Source organism: Hypomesus transpacificus, chromosome 23 (assembly GCF_021917145.1).
Source record: "Hypomesus transpacificus isolate Combined female chromosome 23, fHypTra1, whole genome shotgun sequence".
NCBI classification, from domain to species: domain Eukaryota; kingdom Metazoa; phylum Chordata; class Actinopteri; order Osmeriformes; family Osmeridae; genus Hypomesus; species Hypomesus transpacificus.
Genome location: NC_061082.1, coordinates 3,293,465 through 3,313,161, shown reverse-complemented (window position 1 = coordinate 3,313,161; position 19,697 = coordinate 3,293,465). Strand labels below are relative to the sequence as shown.

The 19,697-nt window shown below is 42.7% G+C and overlaps 1 protein-coding gene across 1 annotated transcript in view; it reads right to left on the bottom strand.

Annotated features, from left to right (window-relative positions):
• Positions 1-9,257, bottom strand: part of gpm6bb (glycoprotein M6Bb) — a 30,398-nt gene extending 21,141 nt beyond the window's left edge. The window contains exon 1 of the mRNA XM_047046219.1: positions 9,023-9,257. Coding sequence (XP_046902175.1) covers positions 9,023-9,026 — 4 coding nt within the window. The 5' untranslated portion in view covers positions 9,027-9,257. The remainder of the gene's footprint in view (positions 1-9,022) is intronic.
• Between the last annotated feature and the right edge of the window lie 10,440 nt (positions 9,258-19,697).

Below are 19,697 nucleotides of genomic sequence, written 5' to 3'. Positions count from 1 at the left end.
TCCCTCCATCGGCGGGACTATTGTTCTCCCCAGCCTCATGCTGCCCACCTCTCACCCCTGACCCCACAGTTTACCCTATCCTAGCCCTGCAGCTCTGCTCTCCCAGCTCTGTTTAGCACAGGGACAGCCTCCTCCATTCAGCCCAGCCAGGCCTCTCCACGGGCCAGCTAGCTAAAGGAGACGGTGTAAGGATTCATCGCCAGCGCTATGACAACAGAGCAGGCGACAGGCAGCTCACTTTAATGCCTTTGTCTGGACACGCACTCCTCTCTGCACTGTGAGCTTCTAATCCGGGAGCTGGATCCTGGAATGACAAAGACCGCTGCAACCTGAACTTGGCATCTCAACCCCACACAGATGTGCCAACCATGGGGGGGGGGGGCGGAGGGCAGGGGGAGTTCTCTAACTGCAAGGTGTCCGCAACCTTTTGACATCCCTCATGCCATTCGAGCAGAAGAAATACAAAGTCACAGGTGGTGAGAACTTGAGATGGAAACTGTGCCATTTTAAGGATATGAATTGATCTACCCTGAGCTATATCACTGCATTCGTATGTTGCTAGAGACATTAGTAAACAGAAATGGCCTTGTTCAATGCGTAAAAAAAATGCCTTGCTTGTTCATTGTAGAACACTCAGTCCTGGATAGACCTGTACTTTGCCTAGCATAACCTACCATGTATTGTCCTATGGTCAATGAACAGCGCAAGGGTTAAAAAAGATTCCATCTTAAAGCAACAGTCTCTGTCAAACTAATTTGCATGGGTTCTTCCTCTCGTGAAACCCCCACTCGTCTGAAACATACAAAAATGAGCTCAGGACATGCCTTAAACATGGCATAGTCTACTTTAATGTGTCCCAAAGCCATGTTGTTCTTCATTGGATTCACATTAGACCCATTTAACCACAGACCAAAACACACACAGACATTAGCCCCAGAACCAAGCTTTTACACATCAAAACAGAGTGAAAGATAATCACATTTGTTACAAGCTTCCAAAAAAATAAACCAAGCAAAAAAAATACTGTTAGCTGGCCAGAAGACATAAAATGTATTTTTCTTAGCCTAAATCAAACCGGCTTGTGGGATGTGTGCTGTGCCAAGTGGATCACATACACACACGCACACACACTGACGTCTCACCCTCTTCAATAAGGCAGAAAGAATGGTGCAAAGATGGCGGAAACACTGAATCATACTTCCAAGTAAATCACATTACTCTGGTCCACTTTTACCAGTGTAGTTCGACAGAGCTCTAATTGGTCCCAAGCCTGTAAGTCAGGGCACCAGCAGCCTGTGAGGCTGGAGGCTGGCTGTTCTGTGAGGCTGGAGGCTGGCTGTTCTGTGAAGCTGGAAGCTGGCTGTTCTGTGAGGCTGGAAGCTGGCTGTTCTCTGAGGCTGGAGGCTGGCTGTTCTGTGAGGCTGGAAGCTGGCTGTTCTGTGAGGCTGGAAGCTGGCTGTTCTGTGAGGCTGGAAGCTGGCTGTTCTGTGAGGCTGGAAGCTGGCTGTTCTGTGCCTTCCAGATGTTCTCCTGCCTTCACTGTGTTGTTTCCAAACATCAGCTGTGGTAACTCTTGTTACAGGGTTTGTTTCTCTTAGAGCCGAGGTCAGGTGTTAAAATGGCGCGGTAGACCTCACAGCAGTGTGAATGCCATGCAGCAATGCTAGCTAGCTCCTCTCCGCGATCTCAGATTCCTAGTTATGGGGTTGATTTGTTTGATGTTTTCTGACTAAAACGTGGGATTTCCTCTCTCCTCTGAAGCTCCTGGTTATTGGTATTCATTTAGTCCAGGGCTTTACAGCTCTGTTTACTTATTCAGAAACCAGGATGCGATAGTGTTGCTTGTACTCTAAAGACGAAACATCTTATCACAGTAATTTGTTTGGGAACATGCAACAGTCAATCGTAGACATACGAGACATAACAAGTCCCTAAGTGGAGGAGAAAGTTTTTCTTTTTTTCTTTGTCCACTTTCTGTAATTTCCCCACACAGTCAGTGGCTTAAAACATGTTCCCTCAACACGCCAGCTATTGGGCTATTGGGTTTCCTGCAGCTGTCGCTCAGTCCGTAAAACTGCTCTGCTATTCCAGATATTTTCATCTGCTTAGCAGACGTGCCTATCAAGTCCCTCTCTCAGGAGGATGGGAGGTAGATAGGCTCCACACTTGGGAGACCTCGTCACACGGGAAGATAATTCCTGGCTGAACAGTGTGACCATCGTGGTCATCGCCCGGAGACACTATTCAACACACATGCAGTCACATGCAGTTCAATCACCCCAGTCTGACCAGGGATGAGTCATGTGTATGTTACTTAACATCCAAGATGTGCTCCTTAGGATTCAAGTTGAGACAACCAAGCATTGTAGGCCTATGTATAAGATGGCTTTTGTAACCACTTTGTCATATAAAAAAAAAAACTTGAATGGAAAAAGCACTTATGCATGACTATTTCTGACTTAGTACAATCTATTTTTGTCATTTTCACACGTCACCAGATCTAAATAATGGTGGCCATTGTTGGGCAAACCATGTGTGCAGCAGCCACATCTGTTTTTCTGGTGAACACCAGAGTCCTGGGTGTAGGAACATGCTCGTTCAAGCCATAGCTGATCACTAAAGGGAGTACTGGTAACACTTTAGATCCAGGTGCTCGTAATAAGGATGAGTTCATAGGCAATAATGACCTTATAAGATGCTTATTAACATGAACATGTGTTGATTAAACATACTAACTTACTAAGGCCTTATTACTAACTCTCTTTACAAGCACCTGGATGGAAAGTGTTACCGATGATCCCTGAAGAGCACAGAGTCACAAAGGGTTACTTGGGTTTGTGTTTAAAAGTCTGCTCGACACGTCCTGCGCGTATCCTTTTGGATGTGTATGAATGGTAGAGGCTGGCCAGGATGGCTCTTCATATGGTGAGCACTTCTCATTGGTGCGGAGGGGGAACCCCAGATGCTTTTGTCTTACGGTTGTTTAGCAGCGGCGTTGAAAGAGTGGAGGACAAAGAGCTATCTGTGGAGGGTTGAATTTGCTCCATGGGCTCCCAGCCAACAGCTCAATCCTACAGGCTCCTTCTTTAGCAGTCCTCCACCACCACCCCACTCCCACAGTTCAAAAGCAGTCTAATGTATTCAGAGTGTATTCTCTCGCACCCTGCAAATGACTTTGCAGGGGATTAGTTGGCATCCCTGACTATTCCTCCTCACTGCTTTCCTGCCTCTGCTGCCACTAAAATGATTTTTCGTCATCGACAGTCCACCATCAAAAGCAGTCCACCATCACAAGCAGTCCACCATCACAAGCAGTCCACCATCACAAGCAGTCCACCATCACAAGCAGTCCACCATCACAAGCAGTCAACCATTACAAGCAGTCCACCATCACAAGCAGTCCACCATCACAAGCAGTCCACCATCACAAGCAAACAAGAAGACCGGTGGCTGTAGGAGCATCTGAAGTGAATCAACAGGAAAGCACAACAGATCAAGCCAACGATAAAACAGGGATCCAATTAAAATTCTTGCTTTTGAACAAGGTCAGAAGGGAACAACATGTGACCCGTGGCAGGCTGCAAGACAAATGGTTCAAATGATTCACTTTTCCTTGGATTCAAAACGTCTACTTCTGATGACAGGGTATTGTTAAAAGGTAAAGTAAGTCATCCCCTCAGACACATGTTTAGAGGTCAAATGTCTCCCCCAGTGTCGGTTTCACTCCATTGTTGTCACATGTAGAGTTACACAAATCCTTATGCCTTAAGGGTGTGCCAGTAAGACACAAAAGCCCAAGGAATGAGTTAGATCAAGATCAAAGACAGCCATCTATCTTGTTAATTGCATGATCTTCACAGCCACTCTGGCCCCACCTCACTGTGACCTCGTCTAATCCCCTGGCCCAGATCCTGATCTCGCTCTATCTGACCCAGACATGATGACATCACAAGACTGAGGTGTCACCCTTTTTCTTGACAACAACACATGGCTGTCATCTGAACCAATGGCATTGCACCACTGTCTCTGACCCTGCAACGCAGACAATTCTATTAACCTTTTGCTATGATATGTTTATTTACTTACACTAAGCCATGAAATAGAAAGTAGGCCAACTTCGGAAAAAAAAATATTGATTCGTGCCTCATCGATTCCATCCTCTTTGTGTGTGTTATGTGGAGAGAGTGTGTCAAAAACTGTCAATGGAGTCATGGAAAATGTGTCTGTGTGGAGTTGGGTAATTTGATTTGAGGAGCAGCAGACCGTGCTGTACAGTGCCTGTTCAATGAGGGCGTGGGAATGCACATCAGTAGTGGGTCTGTGTCCCTCTGCTTGCTTGTCCAATCCATTATTTCACACAGGCCTTCTGGAACACGCATTATATGCGAAACAAAACCTTTGATACTGACTGCTATTCCACAGACAAATATCTCCCATCCTCTGGACAAACAACATTGCCAGCATACAGTACAGAGAGCATCTGTACACACTTTGCATCACTGGTATGGCTTGCAAAGACCCAAGGAAAAAAAGCACAACTGAATCTGCCCTGATCATATCTTTAGCATGAATCTACCCTTTCTGGTAGGACAAGCTTTATGCTCCCAGCAAATTTGAAAAGTAGTAGATATTTGCATATCTGAGATATTTTTAGTTATTCAAATGTCATCCTGTTTCCACCATGTGGCATTGTGACAACTCTGTAACAAGGGTGAACTCTGGGTAGCGGCTGCTGAATCTGGTGAATAGGCCCTTAATAAAAGTGAGGGGGGGGTGGGGGAGGGGGCTGCCCATGCTTGAGCAAACATTCCCACTCAGGAACTTCTATTCCTATAATTTCATATCACAATAGACAATGGCCTTCTTTGTGATCTGAAGACTTATTAAACTCAACAAATGAACATGAGCGCTTGGGCAGATCTGCAATGTTGCTGGTGTCGGTGGGCAATCAACCGTCGTCGGGCGAGGGTGGAGGGGACAGAGGAGGGAAGGACAGAGCAGTGAAGAGGAGAGAGGAAAGGAGGAGTGGAGGTTGAGAGACAGCAGGGGGGTTGAGATGGAAATTTGAGGGCTGACGGAGAAGAGGAGGGGATGAAATGCGTCTTTTGATAGGACTAAGTGCTTTCTCTTCAGGAACTGCAGAGTTTGTCTAAAGGAAGGGCCTCGTCTAGTCAGATCCTCTGCCAAATGGAGGGAGGCCCAGAAATCACTCAATTATGACAACAAAGTATGTCTCATTAGCATAGATATTTAGTATATTTAATGACTGTGAAACCCCTACAGACTGGTAGTCTGGGAAATCTCACATTGTTGCAAAGGGAATCAAACGTTTTTCAGACTGTGTGTCTACAAACAGCAACAGCAAAGGCCTAACTGAGTATTTGCATCACACAATAGTCCTGCAGTTTTACATAGAGAAGACTTCTTCTCCTGCTGTCCTTTATCATGTGCAGTGCCCTTGGGGACGTAGGCAGGAGGTCATCTATACATGACCTCCAACTGAGATCACCTTGGGTAAACTCAAAGCATGGGGAAACATTATCTCACCAATTGTTATTGCTCAAGCATCAGCTGACAAGCTGCTGATTCTGTGAGCGAAAACACCCGGCTCTGGCCTCGACATATACAGTTATGGGTCCTCTTCCTCTACTTCGTACCAGGATGCAGGGTCACGCACCAGTCCTGTGTCTTTGTCACTGCCACACTAACACAGCTTGATGTGACGAAAACAATCGGACACTTTCCAGACATCCTAGTGCAGATGGTGGCAGGAGAACCACAGTGTAGCTTTCAAACAGCCTGAGGCAGCCACAACCCACGTTTCCCAGACACTTTTCTTATCCTGTCGGCTTGATTGCCTTCAGAGGGCAAAGAGTGAAAAACAAGACTCTCTATCTCCTCCTTGTGTGGAGTGATATGAAATTATGAGTCCAGCAGTATGCAGTGGAAACTCCAAGATCTAGTTTACCAGAACGCATTAATCATACAGATTCACAAATCAAATGGCAAATCAAATAAGACAAGAGCACCCATGACATATTTTACTAAATTAAATATTCAAATGACAGGATAACTGGTGAGAAATGTTTAGTTTGCGTGGTTTGATGGGGTTCAATCACTCTTTCCATGGCACTATTGTATTGATTGTGGCTGTAAACAGTACTGTGTTGGAGCAGAAGGTTAGTTTCCATGTTTCCAAGTTTCCATGAGGAAAAACAACTTGACTCCTTTTGGCTATCAGGGTCTGGCTCAAGGAGGAACAGAAAAATAACTGTTCAAGTCAAGGCCATAATTTGCTGTATTTGATTATGCTTAACTCTAGAAGTCACAAGACAGACCTAAAATGTTCACCACCAAATAACTCAATTGAACAGTATCTATGAATGCAAAATTGACAGGCTGGTAGGTTTTTCTATTTGCTTTCTCCATCTCTATCTGAAATAACTTATCCAACTTCGTCTTCAAGCTTCTACAACAGAATGGTGAACTGACTCGGGAATCTTCATTGCCACTGTACAGCATTAAAAGATCATCAGAAAATGTGTATCTGCAGTGGGAAAATGCCACTTTCTGCATAATGTTATTCTGCACACAGATACCCATACACCACATGTACAGTGTCACCTCTTTAAGTTACTCAAAAACAAAAAGTGATGTCTTGACAGACCACAGATTAGATCTGTAAATAGAATGAAGACCACATTGTTTAAGACTCAAAGCTGTTTGTACAGAGGAGGGGCATGGCAACAGGGGCTACTGAGTGGCCAGGTGAGTCACATGACCAGCAGTAAGTAGTTGTTGGCAGGACATTGTGACAATCCATGCTGTTCTTTCAACAACAAAAAAACACAGTGACAAGTATATTTCCACATTCGCATACTGTAGGCCAAGACAATGTTAAACTGTTGACCATAGACACAGATGCCTTGATCTCCCTGGGACATTGGAATATGGCATTTTATATGGCAAAGGAAGACAGAAAGTTATCAGTTATACAACTTCAGCAGGAACATCATCAGTCATGGCTTCAAAGCATCCTGTTTGTTTTGGGCCGCACAAATCCATGCACACATTCTTCACTTAATCAATTTCAGATTGTTTTGAATACAGCTGCAAGACTTGCTTCTCCCAGGTTCAAATCAAGTAGACAACAATTAGACATTATAATACAATCAAAACCAGTTGCTCATTCACAGGTGTCATTAGTCTTCATGCTGATAGAATTGACTTATCTCATCTAGAGCTGATACGCAATTCCAAAGAGTTTTACCAGAAGGATGATCAGTGCCTATTTAGAAGGGGCTCAGTATGAATGTCTAATCTCAAAGGTAGGTTTAAGAGGATGAAGTAAAACCTCCAGTTCTGCCATCACAGTCCTCCCCAACCAAGGAGCAGCAGTTGTTTTAAGGTCCCACGAAGAGCATTTGAATATGAACTGAGACTCAGTGAGTGACACAATGGACAATGGTCAATTGCCATGCAGGCCAATATCCTCCCAGAGAGATACAGGACGAGGTGCCGTGCTGTGTTAGTTCACAGGGTGGCTACTCTGCAACTTGTAATTCAGTGAACTTCCCTCTGCTTTAGGAGCCGCTCAAGTCGCACAAAGGAGCCGGGTCCAAATTAGGAGCACAAAGACTCCACTGTGGGAGCTTCAGAAAGAATTAATGAATGCTGATACACATTCTCACACTGTCAGGAGTCTCCTCTTCAGCCTCTGCTACAACCCTGCAAATCACCGGGCGTCTTGTGAGAGCGCCACTACATTCGCTGTCTTAAAATGTATCTATGCAAAGATGGACAGCCAATGGATGACCCTTTACCAGTGCACCGTCTGACACCGTAAACAACGTTGAAATACATTGGAGTGTCAACAAGCTGCCTCCTGCATCGTGGAGCACATAACCTCAGCATTTGAGTGTTTCGTTTATGAAGAAAATGTGAACACATGAAGGCTAATTCCCCAACGTTACAATGGAATGGAGAACAGTGAGGTAGCTCACCGCTCGTCCTTTCTATATTGTCCCATCTGGCCAACAGCCTCTTACTGCCCCAAAGCCCATAAGTCTGCTTGGAGCCTTTAAGAAGTGCTCAACATCCGTGGAATTGGGCCTCACTCCTCCCAGGCATTCCCAGGGTGACAACACAGATGGCAAACACTTGGGACTGAGTCAGAGAGCTGAGCAGGAGATGGGAATTACTCCCATTGCAACTCCCAGTTTAGCCCTTCACATGACAACATAGGCCAGCTAGACTGGGATGCAGTAGAGTCTCATAATGTCGAGCCTGGAGATGAATGCCTCAAGAGTGTGTGGACCGTGAATAGACCGTTCACCAAGTGGGTTAAGGGAAATGTAGTTGCACTCATCACACTGAGTGAGATATATCTGTTGATGGTTTACCCACTCGAAATGATTGGTTTAATAGTCTAATCAGGGCACATTTAAATAACAATTATTTTCACAGCACACTCATGTTGTACCCTGTTCTGAAGGACCAATTCAACATGTTTTACATACAGCGACGTCCTCTCAGAATTCCGTTAGTCCACATCGGTCATCACTATGGGACATCTTAAGGCTTTTGGAGATGAATGTATCGGTCTGCTACTTTCACCAATCAATCAACTTGTGACAAAGACTCTATGATCAAGACGTAATAATCATCAAAGCAAGCGTGCAAAGTGATAAACGGGCAATTCATCAAGCAATGCAAATTCACTCAAATCTACAACTCACTGCGCAGTGCGCAACCAAGCTGAGTGGCGCATGACAGTAGGGAAATCCTTTTAGACTTATCTCTAATCGCGTTCCACGACTTGGTCAACTACGCTGAACCTTATGCTTATACCAACGAAATAGGGTCAGATAAAAATACATTTGAAAAAATAAACCGATGGAAACTAATTGTCAAAGAATTTGCGATGAACTGTATAGATATCAAATTTTTCGAATGACTAAAATTGAATTATCAAAAAGTGATGGTAAAGTACAAGTTAGATACGAGTTAACGGTCAACATACCCATTGTTCAGTTTCCCAGAGGTTCCGAAGTTTAGTGGGGTCCGATGAAAGTTCAGCAAACAGAGATGTTGCGTCCGGGGATGCACATGCGAACGCCAAACTAGTCCACGGAGTTTCTGCGCTCGGTCCTGTTTGGAGACAAGCTACCGTGACGTCACCACAAGGGGGATTATACCGATGGTGTGGAAGGACAGAGCTTGCTTCGGCCCCTCACCTCGCCAATCTGCTGAGGGAACTGACAAAGTTTTACAGGGCGTTCAACTCAGACATACTTAGTCTCGCAACATCCATTCAGCCCTTGTGTGCAGCATGTAAAAAACATGTTGAAGATAATATACATGCAGAGGCTGAAACTTACTATGAGACTTTTCTTCAAAGAATGATCCAGTGTTGGGGTTTCTAAAACTGGTCTGATAATTGTCAGTAAAGCAACCTGCACTATATCATGTAGAGTGTAGATTTTTCCAGAGTTGTGTTGGGGTTTCTCAATGCTTGAATATATCAGTAGGCCTTATATGTGTACTGCACAACTGGCCTGATAAGATGTTATCAGGCCAGTTGTGCAGTCCTTAGCAAAAGTGTCAAGAAGGGACCAATGACCCATCCTGCCCTTGCAGGGGTTAAGATTCAGAGCTGGATAGTTAATGAAATCCATTAACCCTTGCCTAATATCTCAATTTCTGTGAACAGGAACATAATAATCACAGAAGTGATTTAGTAAGTTACGGAAATGCCTATACTGGTGGACTTCCTTGCGTTCTTGTTTTGATATCAAGATTACAGTGTGTCCTTTCAGGCTGACCACTCGGGTAAATTCCAATCTCTCTGCTTTTCACAGAGTTGGGGCCAGTGCAGGGCTGGAAACAATGCCAATCACCATTGATCGAGAGCGTTGGTATCCGGTATCCAAGGAGCCCCAAGCTCCCTCTAGCAACAGTCTTTTCACAGGCCGCCAAATGGCCAGCTCTCAATGGGACGCTTCATGGTCAAACAGGGCTTCCGCCCAACATGGCAAGGACAACAGCATCCAGACAGCATTCATTTGACACCAGCTATATCCCGTATCTTTGACTGAGAGATGGAAAACCCTCAGTTCACAACTGGATCTTGTGGTAAGAGAACCACACTGAGGGCAATGGTGTAGTTCCTTTTTTGTAGCAGTGGTAGTTTTCCAGCTTTAGTTTTTGAGGGTTTGATGTAGTCTGTAATTACTGGTGCAAAAACAAGGTGTTAAGTTGTTCATAGAGCTCTGGGGAAAAAATTGACACCACTGCAGCTTTTTCTTAAATGTTTTGAGTTGAGAAGGACAATTGTTAGTGAGGAACAGAAGAATAACATTTGCAGTGGCCTCTTAAATGTTACCTTTCTGTTCCTCACTCAAAATTGTCCTTCTCATCTTTTTAAAAAATGAAAGAAAAAGGTGCTGTGGTCTTTCAATGTTTTTCCAGAACTGTAAAAGGAGAATATGATCCACTCTTCTGCTATAATAACAGAGGCCAAAATACATCCTCAGTAAAACACAGAGAATACATCCATGCTTAGTAGGCTGTATGGATGTGGTGCTTGTCCATACATTCTGTGTCGCATGTGTCTATGTAAATAGGCTGGCTGGGAAAATTCCAGGGCTCAGCTTGCTGGTACAGTAACAGCAGCTGACAGACAGAAGACATGCAACTGTCACTAGGGTGCTACAACAACGCATATCAGCATTTCCCATTGATGCCCATAGGCCTAATTGTTCAACCACCATGTTGTACAAGAGTTGTTCTGTATCCTGAAATTTGTGACAATCCAAGTTAAAGACCTCAAGGAACTACCATAAAAACAAAGATAGAAATTTTGAAAAAGTGGAACTGTTGTTGGACACATCTTCTTTTAACTTAAGAGATAAGTTTGACAGGCAAAACATTTGCAGGATTTATTGCTGCCAAAATTCCTCTCCAATTATTCAAGATTTCAAGAACATTTGGACAAAAAACAAATCGTTTTACACAAATATAAATCACTGTGCTAATACCTTGCAGATTTAAAAATGAAAAAATGAAGAAGAAAAAAAGTTTTGGGGCTACAGGGAGCGGACTTTGCCCCTTCTAATTGATTCTCCATTCCGAAGTACAGAAGCAGCTCACAAACAACATCAATAAGACGTTTGTCAAACTGCCTCCATGAACAATAACTCAATTCAGACTAATTAGTATGCAAAACCCCACATAGTCTAATAGGGAGAGGCCATGGACTAAGTTTCTGCTAATAGTATTCACAGTCACCAATTTGGTACTTTCATTCGACCTGCACATATGACCTGCACAGTATAAAACTATATTTCCATATAGGAACAGAGATGTCAAACTATTAATTTTGCAATACATTTGTGCATAGAAAGTAGCATATTGCATAGTTTGGACAGACAACATTTTTTGTTAAAGTACCTTCATTGGAATGATCCACAGTTTTATCCATTTAGTCAATCTTTGTGCTTCCAATGTGCTTTATTCTCTTGTATAATTTGTTTAATCTGAGTATGGGTCAGAGGGGGTGAGTGTGAGAGGACTGAGGTAATCCTGCTGCTCTTAATTGCAAATAAAAAGGATTTTGGAATGCAGTGCCAAACACAATCACTACCATGGTTACAGAACCACTGAGGTTCAACAAATCGGAGGATAAGAATCCAGACACAGGTTCCAACTGTGAAGCACTCGAAACTTGGACAGCGCATTGACTCTGGCTTGGGCCTGAGTTGAGTTGTGTGCCAATATAGTCAAACTGTGACATGTAAAAAAACTAATGACTCCAAACCTCAAATAATATTGAGGAAAAACTGTGCTCATCTTTGTTATGAAATTATACAGTATAATGACAGTAAACTCACACATTTTAGTCTCATATGAATTTTGAGTTTCAGGGAAACTCCATGGGGCAGAATTTGAGTATGCTTTCCATTATCAATCGTTGCAAATATGTGTTTGCTAATCTATGACTCAAGCAAAATGGATGGTTCAATGTTTCCAACCTTCGTCCCAATTTTTTTTCTAATGCCAGGAGACATGAAGTTACAGCATAGACTACATGACACATTCAATTACTTCTCATTTGCACGCCCTTTGAGTTGAATAAGTCAACACATAAAGAAAGTGAGTAAAAAGTGTTTCAGTATCTTTTCAATGTAGTGAATCCAGCTGTGAATTTACAACCTGTCACAAAGTATGACTTTCATCAAAGGCCTGTAATGAAAAGCTGTAGATCTCATTATCATCCCAGGACAAAAAAAATGCTCTCAAGCCAGACCAGTTGAGCGAAAGACAATACACTTCTACTCCACTGTGGAACTAATCTCAATTTTGAGGCTTAAATCACCAGCAAATGTAAGTTAATTCCAAAGTAAAAATCAATCATGTATTACGTTAACGCAAAGTAACATGGAAGCGGGTTTCATTTTGTAAAGGTAAGTTTGTTAATAAAAAACATTAATAGTTTATTATACAAATAAGGTAGTAATAAGTTGGTAAAAATTTAACTTAGATTATAACACATAATTCTGTATTTGTTTTAGGGTGTGAGTACACTCTGAAAGGCTTTGACCTAGTTTTTGAAGTCAACAACAAATTAGTTATAACGTGGAACCACATCTGGTTTAACATTTTAAAACCAGTGGAAAAGAAGGCTCACTGACAACTGAAACCAGATATAGAGGAACCATGTTGTTTACCACTGACCACACAACACTATCAAAAGAATATAAACCATGCTCTTAAAGAATGCCTATTAAAGCAAATCTCGTTCATAATTAAACAAGAAAAAAACGGACTAAACAGCTGTAGGTCTTCATTGTCCTCTTTCTGACTGGATGACTTAGACTCATCAGCTGACTTTACTCATTGAAGGTTCCTGGCAGTTCACGTTTTGTGTTTCTACTAATGTGTTTTCCAGTGTCATCTTCATCTACCCCTATTTGCATGCCTTTTCCATGGAATGAGTCAAAAGAAACTGGACGTAAAACTATGGTCAGTTGTGATGGATTGTCTTTGGGTATCAGAGTCTTGGATTCTTAGGTCCATTACGTAAGTCATACTCACGGAAAGTTGTTGCTGGACACTAATAGGAGTTTTCCACTAGCACCAGCTCATATTGGCACCCTGGAGACTGAGCCAGTCAGAGGAGAACAGCAGGCCAATGGCCAACAAGGGACTCCCTTGATACTCATTTGACTTCGGCACTAAGATGTCGAATAATCCATGTTAATCAGGAGAGACTATACATCCTTCACTGTCCTCTGTGGGAGAATTAGATTTATGATGTCAAATAATTGCAAATTCCACTTCCCAAAAATTGTCTGTTTTCGGAGGGAAGCTTGTCAAACAGCAAAACAAAATTCCATGACTATATGGAAATATTCTGTGATAAGTTCTATCGGGCACAGGGTGACATTGCTGTTCTTTTAGGAACATTTGGAGACGGCCTTGCCGTGAATATCCAAACAGCCAGTTGTGAGGGGGTGGTGACCTACACTGGGAGGTCAGGGGAAGTGGTGGATGTATGCTGGCCTGAACTCGCATGTAATTTATCACCCCTGTGGCCCCGGGGTGAGGGCACTCAGAGAACAGCGTCTCTGATGGGGGCTGGGGAGGAAGTCATATCTATCTCCTCTAGGCCCTGTGGAGGGGGAACGATGAGGAAAGCTGTGTAGGGACTCCCTGGGATGAAAATATTTCACATGAAGAGCATGACTGAAAACTACACTGAAGAGTGTGTGATGCAAATCAAAGGTTTTCGTGGTCAGAAATGCTTGGTGGGTTGAATTCACAAGTGCTCTCAGTCCGTTCTTTCTCTGTACAGACTGTTTTCTGTTAAAAACATAAGATATGGTACAACCAAGAGCGAGACAGAGAAAGTAAACTGAGTGTATCTGTTTGCACTTTGATAAGGGATACAAGTCCCCTTGAATCTTCTGCCTTTGATTAGCAATGCAGAATAGTGGGGGAAAGTTGGGAGCAGATGGACTGAAAAACAGAAGAGCACACTAAGCAGCCCCTCGTGACTGTGCCTTCCAAGGTAACGTGGACACTGCAGCTCTCCTTAACTCACTACAGTAACTGACAGTGGATGGAATAGGACACACCTTGTCAACCCTTTATCTTGTGTCGATTGCTTTTGTAGAAAGAACTGTCCCTCCTTTTCGATATCTGAATGCCCAGGCTTGCCATATGAAAGAGTAGAACAGAACATGAAATAAACGCTGCAAGTAAAACTTGTGTAGTCTGAAATCAGAGGGACAACCGAGCTTGGATGCTTCCTCGTTCATGCTCAGGCAAGCCCAAAGATTGGCCTCGTTTGTGATTGTATTTCAAAGTGCATACATTTTGCAACCAAGAGTGAGTTGTTAAATGGTTTGTCAACCAGGTTATATTTCATATTGACTTAAATACTGCATTAACCCCCTCTATGTCAAGAAATTGATGATCTGTGAAGAAAAAGGTCCAGTGGTTTGACCACACTTTAGGTGCTTTACTGTGATACTAGTTTATACTGCCATCTAGTGTCTCAGTTTCACATTACATGCATTCACTACTATCAGGCACTGGTACTGGTAGTGAATCACCTCAGATAATTCCAGTCTGCTCCTCAACCAGAGAGGTCAAATTGCAGAGACGGCAGGCAAGTCGTGTGTTATTAGAAAGATTTTTTACCACCACAGAAGTTACATGCCGAGACTTGCACTTGCGATCTCCTTTTATGTTATTGGACAGATTCATAAAATTGCACATTTGAGTTGACCTCGGGGAAATTATCAACTTATGGGACGAGGGAGGACTTATGGCATTTGAATGGTATCACCTCCATGCAGCTGTTCTGCTGTTGCACCAGCCCAGACAGGTCTCCTGAGCTGAAGCAGTGTCTTACAGCATGGAGGGAGGTGCCTCGTGCGTGTGTATGTGTGGGTGTTTGTGTGTGTGTGTGTGTCTGTGAGTGGGGGTATGTGAGAGAGAAAGAGAGAGACAGAGAGAGAGAGACAGAGAGAGAGAGAGAAAGAGAGAGAGAGAGAGACAGAGAGACAGAGAGACAGAGAGAGAGACAGAGACAGAGAGAGACAGAGAGAGAGAAAAAAGGAGAGAGAAAAAGAGAGAGAGAAAAAGAGAGAGAGAGATACAAGCAGTCATCTACAGTTTTCTGTTATCCCTTTCGGGTGCAGAGGTGCTAGATAGTTAAACACTTTGTTTTTGTATTACAGTATAACTCCACTTTGGCCAAAAACAACAGTTGTCGATACTGACAGTTTTTTGCAGACTGAAAGCATTTCACACACTTGAACAGGAACCAATGCTCCTTTGTAAAACCCACATAACCTCTAACAAAGCATACTGTCTTCTCCCAGAGTACCGTACAGAGGGAAACAGCTCTGACTGCAATATAAATCTAGCTGCAGAGACAGTCATCTGACAGTTTGAGATGGGGCCCCCTTGGGCTATGCTCACCACAGTACAGTAGCTGTATAGGATGGATCAGTTTGAAGTTCTGGCTTGATATGGAGCATGAAAGGGGCTAAAGTCACAGCACCAGCTGACCTTATTTTATAGAATATTGTGTGATTGTTCTCCTTACAATCCCGTTACAAGCATGAAATCACTTGCCAATCCAAGTAAGCATTATTTTCAAGCATACGTTTTCACACACTGCCTGATTTAAAAGTGTTGTTATGAGTAAATCATTTAACTCAATGCTCTCCCACTGCTATTTCCCTCCAGTGGAGCTCTTTCCATCCCCTTGTCCTCTCATTCATTTAGTCATTTAGCAGACGCTCTTATCCAGAGCGACTTACAGTAAGTACAGGGACATTCCCCCGAGGAAAGTAGGGTGAAGTGCCTTGCCCAAGGAAGCACACAACGTCATTTTGGCACGGCCGGGAATCGAACTGGCGACCTTCAGATTACTAGCCCGATTTCCTAACTGCTCAGCCACCTGACTCATTCATTCCTTTTTATATCCACAGCGCTGGCCCTTTGGCTAATCTGAACAGGGATATTACTCCAGAGCAGATTCCATCCTTGGTCTGAGGTAACACAAAGGGTTATCATCAAACATCTCACTTTCACTCCTTCTGCCAAAACACAATTATTGTTTCAACTCTGACCCCTTTGGCCCCTTGGATCGATTGGACTTCTGTTTTATTGACCCTGTAAATTTTGAGCTGTTCCCAGCTGATAGACAAGACGGGCTTGTGTTTCTTTCTCAATATAGCTCTAGAAACAATACATTCTCTAACATTTATTTCACCTAAATGCCAAATCTGTGAGTTGCTGTCTTCCTTGCTGGTATTATATTAAAGTAATGTCCCACTATTCATTTGCAAGATTGTTATTGCATACCTAAATGTCCTAAGAAAGAAATTATTCTTTTGAAGACTGAATACAATCTTTTCCATTCCCTTTGTAAAATACTAATTAGATGTTACATGTTTCATCTAATATTTTATTCATTCTGTAGTTAGTAGAATGTTGCTTTTTTGTTGTGGTTGATTGTGCCTTGTGTCAACAAGATCTAGCTGTGATTCATAGAATTAGAGGTCATTAGTGAGCTGCAAATTATTACACAGCTGTTTGTTCGCTCCTCAGTTGTGTCAAGTGATTGCTGTCTTGTTAAATGTATTATAATGTAACCTTGCCAGTCTCTATCATCTTTGTTTTATTGTATGTTGTTTGTTTGGCAGAAGTCAACCAGGCGTCTCTACATCCATCAGTTGTGGCTTGTCTTAGTTGTCAGAAAGGCTTGTGTTGTTTAAAGCAAGTGTAGATGAGAAAGCAGCTTTGTGCCTCGGACAATCATGATCAAATGATGATATCATATCCAATTCAATTGCAAGGCCATGGATTAAAATAATTTGCATTCTGTGCAAGTCATGTATCTAAATGAGCATACATGGCTCATTAATTGCATACATTTGCAATGTAAAAATAACATGCAAAGAGAGGGGAAAAAAGGCTTTTATGCTGTGATCACATTATATTTTGCTGTTGTGCTGAACTCACAGAAGTTCCCACTAATGGCCATTTTATTTCTCAATTGTATCACTGCAACTGACAAAAAGGCTAAATTCTGACTCTATTTGTTAGAGTAGAAGAGTGGCCCAGTTTTGTATTTGAGATTTTATAGATTTTAGACAAGCTACTTATTTAATCATTCTGACAATTGTGTGTCTAATGGCTCATTTTTGACAAATTCGCTTTATTTTGTGTGACATTTTGGTTTAGGTATGTTACAGTTTTGCTCTGTAGAAAAGTAATTACATTTTCAAATTATCTTGGCAAACTTCTAGTCCATTTGAGAAAAGTTTAGTGCCTAAACTGTGATCTTGACTGTGATGTATTCAGTGCCAGGTGCCAATAAGTCATAATTTTCTCTCAGGTCTGAGCCTAATTAGAGAATCGACACACAGCCGTCTGCCAATGGGGAGCATTACTCAGCTTCAATACACTCCTTTGACTTACACTACTTTGTGTGTGTGTTTGTGTGTGTGTTTGTGTGTGTGTGGGGGGGCATGTTTAGTTATTTTTGTAGTGGGGGACCCAAACTCCGCTCAAGAAACGAAGGAAATAATTGACTTCTGAAGACACTTTCTTAGTCTTTGGTCTTATATGTGTTTCTGTGTACATGAGTTTCTTGGTACGTGTGTATGTGTGTGTTTTGGCTTTAAGAAACAGTGGTCCACTGTTATTTAGGGTAGGTGCAAACCAAGGTCCGAGTTCATAAAACAGTAACTCCTCACCAATCCCTGCTAACTGTTAGCCTGTAGTTCTTCAACAACAACCAAGTACCAAGTACCAAGCCTTGTGAGCCCTATAAACCCTTCTGACATGTTAAAAGAGGGCACACCCTTCTTGTTCACCAACCCATTCCTTGGAGAAGAAACTTATTTAATGCATAGCCACTTCTGTACTGTACATTGTCTTCAGTTGGCGTTTTTAGTGCTTCAGAAAGCTGTCGGAAGTCAGGTTTTTTTTAGGTCAGCGCTCTTGTACTTTCCGCGTAGCTCTCCTGGGACGTTCAAAAATCACTGGGGGGGGGGGGGGGGGGGGGGGGGGGGGGGGGGGGGAGCTGTGTAGCCATCAAGCACAGCCTTTTCTCAGGTTGTCCTCAACTGCAGTGCAGTTTGTCTCTCAATGTCTTCAGTGAAGCAGTCTCTACTCAGAGTGCTGTGAGACTCACAAAACAGGCACCACTTATAAACATTATATTGATTTCCTTTCCTTTTCATGGCTTGTGAAATTTAAGTGTAGGTGCTGAAGACTTTAGACATCGGAATGTCTGACAGGGTATGAAGTCAATGCGTTAGGTGAGTTTTACATATTATGACTCACAAACTAATGTCTAGCTCGTTCATCAATGACATGGCAGAGAGAAATGTAAATGTAATATTGTTGCGCTAATTGCCTCCTGCTCCATTTAATTGAGTCTATTGATTCCAATAAAATCTGTGCCTGATTGTTTCTCTGCAAGCTTAAGAAAACAATTGTGTGTCAATAATATCCATTTTCAAAGCAAATTTGAGATGGAGTTTAAGCACATTTCTTATTGCTCTTTCAGACAGAAGCAGACACCAGAACAAGGTTTTAGTTGTGCCAAGCCAAATGAGAGCTGTTCATTATCTCTGCTTTATAATAAGAAATCAAAATAATTTCTTTATTTCTGTGGATCTCTTTTCCGGAATGCGTTTGCCAGTGTTTAATTGTGCAAACCAGCTGAAACACTCCCGGCTTCTGAGGTTGCATCCTTCATCAGAGAAGTGCATGCACACCAATCCGCTTATCAATGTGTGTCTCGGAGATGTTTCCATGGAAACAGTGTTTACTGCGCGCCTGTGTTCTAAAAATGGTTCCAAAGTGATAACGGAGCCAGCAAGTGGAGCACACCAATGGGACCTTGTAACAGGTGGATTCAAACCAAGGTGTCTGGTTCTGTAGGAAGATCAACAAGAACAGATTCCGAGAGGGGGGGGGGGGGGGGTGCACTTATTGAGAGCTGGCAAGTACCAATTTAGATGAAGGCAAAGGAAGGAAAGGAAATTCATCTTGTGTCAATCCAAGGAGTCCTGTTTTGGTGTGGCGTGCCAATTGCAGAACCATATAGGCCAACAAATAGCAGTTACTTTACTTTTTTTGTTGATTAATGAAACGTATTCACTGACACTGTCCAACGCTCAAGACTTCCAGATAGTTTGCTTAACAAGCGGTCCTTTCTCCTTATTTGCATAATGAGGTGTCCTCGTCAGTTGGAGTTCTCCAGTCGGTCTGGAAGTTTATTGTGACTGATCAGTGAACTAGCCTAGTATGGTAAAGTTAGGAACAGCTCTTATGAGATGGTCTCTGAGACAATGTACCTTGTCTCACCAGTTTTTGTTTTAGATAGGAGGAACAGCAAGACCTGAATCATTTAATGTAAGTAAAATAATCTAAAAAGGGATGCAAAATTTCACAGTATTTTACCCTACCAGATAGAAAAAGGTTCACTGTGTTCCCATAGCAACATGCTTCAAGGAAAGAAAAAAGAATCTGGGGATACCCCTTCAGATTCACACGCTGCACTGTTGACTCGCCTCGTGTTTCTGTCACATCACAATTTTTACCTTATTAGAGTTCGACGTCCAGAAGGACACATACATTAACACCACCGTCTTATGAACAGT